At 39.8% G+C, this 10,019-nt stretch overlaps 2 protein-coding genes across 2 annotated transcripts in view; one reads left to right on the top strand and one right to left on the bottom strand.

Moving 5' to 3' along the window:
• LOC139214322 (bcl-2-related ovarian killer protein homolog B-like) overlaps window positions 1-10,019 on the top strand; it is a 130,010-nt gene that overhangs the window by 66,149 nt on the left and 53,842 nt on the right. The gene's annotated exons all lie outside the window — the stretch shown is intronic.
• Window positions 1,265-8,904, bottom strand: tfa (transferrin-a). The gene is made up of 17 exons (XM_070844487.1): window positions 8,808-8,904; window positions 8,530-8,678; window positions 7,545-7,647; window positions 7,235-7,426; window positions 6,928-7,057; window positions 6,639-6,694; window positions 5,975-6,138; window positions 5,667-5,820; window positions 5,389-5,549; window positions 5,179-5,275; window positions 4,949-4,957; window positions 4,527-4,691; window positions 3,490-3,643; window positions 2,809-2,876; window positions 2,532-2,716; window positions 1,735-1,927; window positions 1,265-1,644 (listed from the first exon to the last, which is right to left on the bottom strand). Exons 1-17 carry the CDS (start codon window positions 8,845-8,847, stop codon window positions 1,598-1,600), a joined length of 2,067 nt encoding a protein of 688 aa, XP_070700588.1. The 5' UTR covers window positions 8,848-8,904; the 3' UTR covers window positions 1,265-1,597.

The raw sequence follows: 10,019 nt of genomic DNA, 5'->3' as shown, positions 1-10,019 counted from the left end.
TCCAAGGTAGGATATCTGAAACACTTTTTTAAAATATATGCACTCATGTCAGAGTGTGGAATTAGTTCACTCAGATATACAATATATATAATAAGTACTTAGTGGTAGGGAGTAAATGGAAATTTGACCATTTCCATGACGATGTGCCAAACTACACCTGCTTAAGGAGAAAGACTGAGAGGAGATTAGAGCTACTCTTCTTTATCTTTATCTCTAGAGGAGTTTTGATCCTACCAACCATTGAATTTATTGAAATAAAAAACGTCCTATTTGATGTGTGAGTGTGTTCTTTGCCATATTGTCAAATGTGATCTAGCAAATGAAATGAAATTGCAATTATTTTCATTATCAACTAATCTGACGCTTTATTTATTTATTATTTGGTAAATTTTCCATAAAATGTGAGAAAATAGTAAAATTTGAATGGCATAGAGTGCAAGGTTACATCTTGAAATGGCTTGTTGTACCAACAAACTGTCCAAAAAGCCACTGACATTGACTTAACTATCACGTAACAGAACTCCACATTTGAGAAGCTGGAACAATCAAACGTTTGTTATTTGTGATTTACTTTAAAAAAAAGGAAAATCTAATGAATTGCTAAATGCCTCAAGGTCTGTCCTGCATTACTACCTTTGCAATCCACGCCATTTGTAGAGGAGCCCTGCGTCAAAAAATACACAGTGTATAATTTTGAATAAATTTGAGTTCAACCAAATTAAAACAGGCGGTCGATAAGGGTTGAAAGTTCATTTTTGCCTGGGCCTTTTTGTGGCCATGCCAACAGTTTCAGAGAACATGTTTGTTTATTACCTAAGTTTTGACATTGCACATAAACGATTCAGATTCAGTCCATGTACACTTAAAACCCTCCCACTGACATAGCATTTTCTATGCAGATTTTGGATTTGGTGGACTGTACAAAAAGCACAGTGTCCCGTACTTGCAATGGTGCCATCATATAAACTGGGAAAAATGGACCATTTAACTGATTATAATTTTAGTTATTATTTAGAAATGTTGTGATGTATCTTTTATTATGACAACACACTGTAACATGTCTGTTTGCTTAATACATAATCTTAATGAAGTCCATGTACTTTATATGTAAGTCTTTTCAGACTCTAGACTGTCCTAGGCACAGAAAGCAAATGTGCTACTTTTATAGACTCTTCCAATTACAGTACTATTTCCTTTTAGTGACATGCCTAAACATTACACTATCTGAAAACAAAATATACTGTCACCACAATAGAGCATTAAAAAGTCTTTATTTGAGAAAAGTCAGGCACGTGTTAACAAAACATAGTTGCCCCAAAAACACAAGTAATCTAACATTATGTTTCAGCACGGAAAGAGCTGGAAAGAGCTGGCATGGAAAAAGCTACATGTGGACATGATTGGTCCCGGGAGCAGTTAGATTGTAGGTTGTGACAGTGAAGTGAATCTGTTTAGTGGTTGTACCTCAAAAGACAGGTCTACAACAAGATCAGGAGGAAAATACACAATGCAATGTTTGGGTTGATTGTGGGAATTGTGGGTAAGGCGCTTGAATTTTGGAGGGCTGACTGAGGCACTGCTTGGTCCGTGATCGCCTCTAGGTTTTTTGTTGACAGGCATGGAAAGTGCAAGATTTCTCCAGATCTGTTGGGAAGAGAAAAAGACGATTTTTCTCTCAGTTTTCAAATTAATTACAGTCCTTTTAATCTTGATTGAACACACAATGGTACAAACCTGGAGTGGTGTCACTGCACTGTCTGAGGGAAGTCATGGCAGTCATGTAGTCTGTTCCCAAAAACTGCTCATAGGATGTTTCAGCTGGGATCTCCTGCAGACACTTAGTGGAGTCCTTGAAGAGGAGGTTCTTTCCGCTGCTGGACTGGAACATTCTGAAAGTGGGGTCGCTGCCAGTGGAACCAAACTTGGCCTGTAGATAAGAAAGAAAATGAAATTCCCCTTAAAGATTAGATCTAATTATGTTATATAAAAATCCATATCGAGGTCAGAAATGAACACGTATTTAGAATAAAAATGCTGTTGAAAGTGAGAACAATGCCTGATAAGTTGAAAACAAATCGCCCAAAGCACCTTTTTTAAAATTTACCCTGCATCTTATTGCATTGCGTGTATTCTATGTGAAAACAATGGAGGAAATCTGATCTAAAAACAACTACATACAGAGCTAGAATGAGCAGAAACTGTATGCACAACCAGAAAGAACATTTTAAGAGCATCAACAAAAAGTACAGCATCCACTACAGTGAAAAAGAAACTCTAAACAGTGAAAAGATGAGCTGGGTTGAGGACAGAGCATTTTCTGGGAGGCCACCTATCTTTATCAAGCATGGGAGACAAATTAAGGAACTGAAACACATATTACTTTAAAGTTCAAGAAAATTGCCCCCACAAAAAACATCAAAACTCATCTAAATATAGTATCACTAAGTGGAAAAATTCCATTCAGAGCAATGTAATATTTTGCAGTGCAAACCAACCAAAAACTAAAAATGACATAAACAATCATTTCTAACCTGCTGGTCCTTGAGAACGGTGATCACATCCTGCCTGCTATCCGGACGAGTTATCACAGCGTGTGCTGGCACGAGGGCCAGGTGACAAGAGGCGTAGTCACTGATCGGCACAGGAGTGGGCCTCCCAGGGCAAATCAGCTCGTAGTCAGCAGACTTCAGACTACTTGCCCATGTCGTACCAACGCCTTTGACACAAGGAGGTGGAAGAGTGTTGTAGTTTTATATGAGATAACACGGTCGTAGTTAAGATGAAAACTGCTCAGTGTCAGTCTCTTACCATCACTGTTTTCTGGAACGGTTGTGTGTTTGACGAAGGCAACATCACCAGAACCATCAACCAGACACCTGTGGTATGCAAAACATAACTTGGACGATGTGAAGGTGAAGTGCCCACCCTATTCAGGGTGCTTTGGATGATAAATTAAAGGAATACTTTGACATTTTTGGAAATTCAATTTGTTGCAAAAAGTTAGATGAGAAGATTGAAACCCTTCTCAAGTCAGGTAGGGAGCTGGAGCTGGAAGGCGATTAGCTTAGCGTAGCATAGCATAAACAATATAGCAAGGGAAAACAACTACCCTGGCTTCTTCAAAAAATTAAAAAACACACCTATCACCTACACCTATCTTTGGCAGAAAACAGAAGTAAAGTAAAAATTATCATTTGTTTTTTTGGTCTTGCAACCAGTAGAAAAGTTTACACTCTCTGTAAAATCTTTATATACACTTTATCAACACTTTATATAAAAAGTATTGAATGGATGGATGGAAAACCTATTATGTGATTTGTCAATCTTCAGTAGCGCACAAGTAACCCTATGACAATATCACAGACACAAGTACATACGAATTATAGAAATTAGGTGGAAGAAAGGAAGAAAGCAAATATGGGTATTTCCCAAAACTTCAAACTATTATTTTAACATACATACACATAAAATTGCACTTTTGCACTTTACCTAAAGGCTCCAGCGTAGCCATAGTACTTCTCTTCAGCACTGGCTTTGCACTTGGCCTGATCTCCCACAGTTTTTTCTTCGCTGCCGCCGCACTGAGAGCAGAATGGAGAGCTGGGGTCTGCTCCAGGGGCACAGCCACTGCTGAAGAACTTAGCTGAGGAGAGGAGGACACACAGTCAGGAGGCAAACATGTCTCCTAAATATTAGATTTCATAGGGAGGTGGTTGGGGTGGATGTTGGTCACACAAAGCGTAAGTTTCGTTTTAGGCTTCAACTAGAATCGCTGCCTCATGGTTGTATGCCTCCTCCAGCCAGTCAAGTTGCAGTTTACATCCATAATATACGAAGTGAGGACAGTGAAGGAATTGTTCTTTGTCCGAGTCAAGGGTCTAAGGATAGAGGACGTTGTTTGCTGCACAAATTGTGAAGCTCCTTTAGGCAATTTTTTGATTGGTGATATAGGGATGTATTCATAAAATTGATTTAACTCAATTCTATGATGCTTTGCTGTTCTTGTTCTTGCAAGACCTGGCAGCACAGAAGATCATAGCTCAGCACACGCTGGTCACAACTTCCCCTTCTGATTTATGGTGTTGAATAATCCCCAGTAAAGTTTTTTGCAAAGCATTATAACACAGTGAAGTTGACCTTTGATCTCTTGGATATAAAATGTCATCACTTCATCATTTACACATTTGTGTTTGACATTTTGTGATGAATTTTGCGCATGAATTATTGAGTTACGTGAGGTCACAGCGACCTTAATCTTTAACCACCAAAACCTAATCAGTTCATCTTTGAGTCCAAGTGGATGTTTGTACCAAATTTGAAGAAATTCCTTAAAGGTGTTCTTAAAATATCGCAACTTAACCAAGCCAACTGTGACCATAAAAATGTATTTAGTTGCCACATATGGGCTTTGTTAGGCAAACAATTCAAATATGTGAAACTTATGCACCTTTGCCCATGTGTTTCCACATTATGTTGATAGAAATTATAATCTGGGTGTCATTATGTTACTTGACAAAGTCACTTACTGAAGTCACAGTCACCAGTAATTTTGTGGATTTGGCCCATGGGGATGTTCCAGCCAGCAGTTCTTCCGATGCCCGTATGGCAAGACTTCTTTCCCTTCAGGCTGTCCCAGGTCACCCCTGAGTCTTTCTTTACCACAGCAACAGCATAGTAAGAGGAGGCTGTGGCTACGAGAGTGGAAGCACAGAAGGAGATCAATCATAAAACCACCTGCCAGATATTCATTAGTTACAGTTCGATTTAATTTAAAAGTTAATCCTGTTACTATCCTAATAATTTCCATGACGTTTCCTGGGAGAACTATGTCATTTGATACCCGAGGAATTAGAATTGGTTCATTTTCAATTAATTAATTCCAGTTAACTGCTGGAGTAACCTTGAAAGTCTTTTAGTCAGGACCCAGCTGATTTGTCTACAGTGGAACAACACACTACTGTTCTAATAATTAGCACCAGATATTATAGCCCTTTCCAGGAAACTTGACATGAACTTCACATGAAACACAAAGTTACAGAGGGAATAGACACACTGTTTATTACCTCCAGCGGCACCGCACTGTGCTGTGGAGAGACAGACACAAATATTACTGATGTAGAAAAGCTAAAAAAAAACAACAATAAAACACATTGTATGTGATAGTTTCCAAGTGAATACCTGCATCATACTGCTCCACCATAACAGGAACCAGACCACACTTCCCAGCTGTGTACACCTGTCCTCCGTCCACTGCCATCGCGTCAGCATCGCTGCGCTGCAGGACAACAGATAGACAACAGATAATCAGGGACAAACATCGCTAAATGGAGCAAAAAAATTCTCAGTCTAGTAATAGATTCAAATAAATTCATCCAAGAGTGTTTTTACCATAATCTTTTTCAGGCACTCTTCCACTGTGCTGCCAGATAGGCATTCAACGGAAGCGGTGCCACCGGACACACTGCTGGTGGTCCATTCGTCACATTTCTGTGTCTCAGCATGACCCACGGCGCACCATTTAAGGGCGCTGGATGTTCCTGTGGTCTGCTCTGGAAAGCGAAGTAAAACATGACGACATAAAAGTCGGGATGTGTTGTCTAATGAATGTGTTTGCCTGATGGTTTATATATTAATACGTGTGTTTTATCTGCTCATGTCTACACTACCTTTCTTAAGAGAACTGACGATTGACATGTATTCAGCACCCAAATACAGGAAGGAATCGGTGTGGGGGGGCACTCGCACCAGCTTCACTGTTGAATCCTTGAACATCAGGTTTTTGGAAGGTGCATAGGCATCAGAGGAGAAGAGGTCAAAGTCCTGAAAAGAAAGAAAAGTCAGCAAATTCATTATCTAAGCAGTGAAATATAACGTGACTAATCCTTTTATATCATGACTCATTGTACTGCTTCATCAAATCTCTCCAGCATCAGTCAACTTCTACTACTGGCTCTATAAATATTTTGTATTATACCTGTACTGAGGTGAGGTTTGTCCAGATATATTCAGCCAGCTGTGGGTCCTTGCGAGAGACGACAGCATGAGCAACTACTCTGGCCAGGTGGCAGGTTTTATAGCTGTCGATAGGCGCTCTGGTGTTATCCTTGCACAGCAGCTCGTATTTGGACTTTTCTGAATCTGAAAGTGGGCCACAACAGTGAATTTTTTCTTCTTCTCTTCCAGTTCTAAATAAATCTATCCTCCCATTACCACATTTTATTGCTGTGAGGTTTAGCAAAGGAGTAAGCTGCTCTTACAGACATAGTGGACAATCCCATAAGTATTATCTCAGTTATAGCGAGAATCTTAGCTGTGAAAGTCATTGAGCCTCATATGAGCATGTGGCAGAGGCTTAAGACACAGCACACTGTACATTCAGGTGGCAAAAAGATACAACAGATAATTGGCTCGATTGTACGATGGACAAAAATACAAAACTGCATTACCATGAACAATAAAAATGGGAGCTGTTTTTTCTTTATGTGGTATGCTATATATATATCAAATAATAGTAATAATAAATTGTGGTTTATAGTCTCATCATACAAGTTTAAAACAACTGACCAGCTTACTTTGATGATATTACTATACGTCAATTATTCAGTACACAATAGAATAAATAATCATGTGATACTGACCTGGTACAGTGAGATGCTTCACAAAAGCCACTTCTCCAGCGCCATCCGCCAGACACCTATTAAGCAGACCAACATCACAGTGAATCAACATCACAGGTTCGTCTGATACCAACAGTATATTTCCATAGAGAGAACGAGTTTAAGAAAGAAAGTATCAAAAAGATAAACATGTCACAGGATCACAGGAGCGAGCTGTGGCAGCTTATCATATGTACATGTGTAGAGGTTGCTAGGGGACAGTAAAAGTCACAGTAAAAGTGAGATGGATCAGAGAAACACTGATACTGACTGGAAGGCGCCGCCGTAGTCATAGTAAGGCTCGTTGTGGGACCTGGAGCAGTCTTTCTTGCACAGCTGACACAGTTTGCTACCCACTGTTGCTCCCGGGGCACAGCTGGAATGGAAGAAACTGCCTACCGCTGCGACACAAAAAGCATAGCCGTGGCAAAGATTTTAGAAACTCTCATGTCCCAGTCCCTCAACACACACCCCTGACCCACTCCTTAAGACCAGACACCAAAAAACCTCAACGTTATCAATTGGTTTGATGCAATAACTTTTATTTTTATTTGTGCTTAACATTTAGTGTAACTCACCTTCCTCCAGAGATTTGTCGTCGATGCCTTCCCACTGAATCAAGCCCATGGACAACAGGGTTCCTATGGGGATGTTCCAGCCTGCAGATTTCTTCAGCCCAGTGTGGCAGGATTTCTTCCCTTGGAGGTCCCTGATGCCAAATGTACCGCCCTTCTTCACCACAGCAACAGCGTAGTAACAGGTGTCCGAAGCTGGATGTGTGCAGAATAATTGCGAGCAGAAACTTAAAACATGTAGCTTATGCAAAATGACAGACATTCTCTCTCTTGTGCTAATTTCTTAAGTAAGACAACTGATAAATAGCCATACTGGGGCCGTAGTCCTCAGCAATAATGGGCTGCAGGTCGTAGTTCTTCAGTCCAGCAGTGTAGATGTCCCCTCCATCCAAAGTGATGGCATCTGCCTCACCAGCCTGATAAAAATGATTTAAAAGACACTTATTGTACTTCAGAGTCATTTCACATACAAGATTTTACTAACAAAACATGTGATCAGTTTATAAAATTTGATTTAATTTTAAAGATTAACTACAAACACTAAAGCATCTCCACCTCAAACAGCTAAAACATTAAAATGCTGCTTAATGCATCAGTAATAATAATATTCATATATGTGTATACCATTATTATATATTACACAATACTTTAATATCATTATTATTTCTTATTTTGTTATTTTAGTGTTTTCACTAAAATAGTGGTGAAAGAAAGTACATTTGCTCAAGTGTTAGTGTACAGTTTTGAGTTATTTTTCCTGAGTATTTCCATTTTCCGTTTCAGACAAATATATTTCACTTTTTACTCCACTACATTTTGCTGTAGTAACTGCAGAAAAAAATGTTGCATATAAAACATGGTCATGTTCTACAATATAGTGCATTGTGCACTGTTATTGATTAAACCATGTTGGTTACATGTGATTTTATGAATAATGCTAAAATAGCATATAAATGTTAATGTAATAGTCTGGAAAGATCCATCCTGCACAGAGAGCACTTTTTATTTATTTTGTTGGTAATGCTTTGTACTTTTACTTGCTGTGATTTTGAATGCAGGGCAAGCAGTGCTCGTCATAAAGTATTTTTACATTGTGGTACTGATACTTTTACACTGATAAATCCCTCGTGCACCACTGCTTAAATCAATCAATAGAAACTTTAATTTTGACCACCAATACCCATTGATCATCAGTGTTAATGGGCTAAAAGATGAACCCAAACATTAACAGAGAAGCTGCAGAGACATGTTTATTTAACTGCGCACTGAGCTCATTTAGCAGATGTGTCTCTCCTCACCTTGATCGCGATGATGCAGTCGAGGGTGTTGGGCTTCGACACGCAGCTGAAGATGGGCGCTTTGGCCATCAGGTCTCTACACTTCCGAAGTTCGTCATCTGACTTGACGCACCACTTCAACTTGCCAGCTTGGGCCACGACCACTGAGGCTGCAAAATCAGGTGGATGAATGACAGGAGAGCTCAGTGAATCTACGATTACGGTGTGTGTGTGTGTGTGTGTGTGTGCATGTGTGTGTGTGTGTGTGTGTGTGTGTGCAGAATATGACATGTCTTTACCGAGGCATCCGAGCAGCGCCACGAGGAGGAGAGGCTTCATGTTGGACGGCGGGGTCTCCAATGTCAGCAGAGCGCCGTCCAGGGGGGCAGCTCGAGCTTTTATAGCCAACCTCCGGCTGGGCTCCGTTTGCTCAGGTTTCCTAACGCGCGCGTGCGCGTGCACGTATGCTTTTTTTTTGTGGAGTGTGTGTGTGTGTGTGTGTGTGTGGGATGACATGACTTTTCCGAAATTTCACCATAATGGAAATTTACAGACGCTCCTCCGAAAGTGTCCAAGCATTGTTTGCACTATCTGAGATCATTTAGAGGAGTTGGACACAGTTTGATGTGGTACATTTCACAAAGCAGAGGCTGATTCAATCCAGTGGCAACATGAGGACATGCACAATGGGCTACTAATTCACGCTCTATGTGTACATATTTTTATGGTGTGCTCATGTACTATGTGTGTTATTCTGTGTAAGGGTTCATCAGGCTGCATAGATTCATAAAGACATGAGAAAGTGTGTTGAAGTGAATTTCTGCTGTGAGTTTAAAACACGGTCCTACTGCAATGAATCCCACCAATCTGCTATTCTTTCTAGCGTTAATATTGCTTTTAAAATCTTACCAAGGTAAAAGTTCAGTAGGCCAATTAGCTGCAAATTTTACTCAAAAGAGTGGCTCCTGTCAGTGTTGTATAATTAAATGGCATGTTATTGTATTAGCCCACTATTTCATTTATGTGTAAGCAGCATTTTAGCCATTTACTAGGTCAATGAGAAGCTAATCATATCTGCTTTATATACAGTTACACCCTAGCATCATATATTTTCTGAATGTAACATTTTAACTCACAAACTAACCACTAACTGCAGCTGTCAAATTAATGTGGTGGAGTAAAAAGTAATTTGTAGTTAAATACAGCACTACTTTAGTGAAAGTACTTGGTTACATTCCACCACAGGCATCAACAAACCTGTTTTATGCTGTCTGCTCTTCCTCTGCTGCTTCATATTTGTATCCTAAAATGACACTATTTGACAATGAATGCTCGTCTGAATGGCCTGAAAAATGTAGTTTTTTGGGGGGAAGACGAGGAGAAGTATTGCCAAACCTGAAGTTACTTCAGGCAGAAAGCTGAATGACCCCGTCACCTTAGTTATCATGACATGATCGTTAGAAGAAAATGGAAAAAAGGGAAAAAGCTGAGAAGTATCTTACACAGAAAAG

Source organism: Pempheris klunzingeri, chromosome 15 (assembly GCF_042242105.1).
Source record: "Pempheris klunzingeri isolate RE-2024b chromosome 15, fPemKlu1.hap1, whole genome shotgun sequence".
In the NCBI taxonomy this organism is placed as follows: Eukaryota; Metazoa; Chordata; class Actinopteri; order Acropomatiformes; family Pempheridae; genus Pempheris; species Pempheris klunzingeri.
The sequence above is the reverse complement of the archived record's forward strand: the minus strand, read 5'-3'. Positions and strand labels throughout refer to the sequence as shown.

Excerpts from the sequence above, each read along its gene's own strand:
- tfa (XM_070844487.1), bottom strand. The coding sequence starts at position 8,847 with ATGAAGCCTCTCCTCCTCGTGGCGCTGCTCGGATGCCTCG. Across the intron at positions 6,139-6,638 it reads GAAGCATCTCACTGTACCAG|ATTCAGAAAAGTCCAAATAC; the intron begins GTCAGTATCACA and ends GCCCACTTTCAG. Across the intron at positions 5,821-5,974 it reads CAAACCTCACCTCAGTACAG|GACTTTGACCTCTTCTCCTC; the intron begins GTATAATACAAA and ends CTTTCTTTTCAG.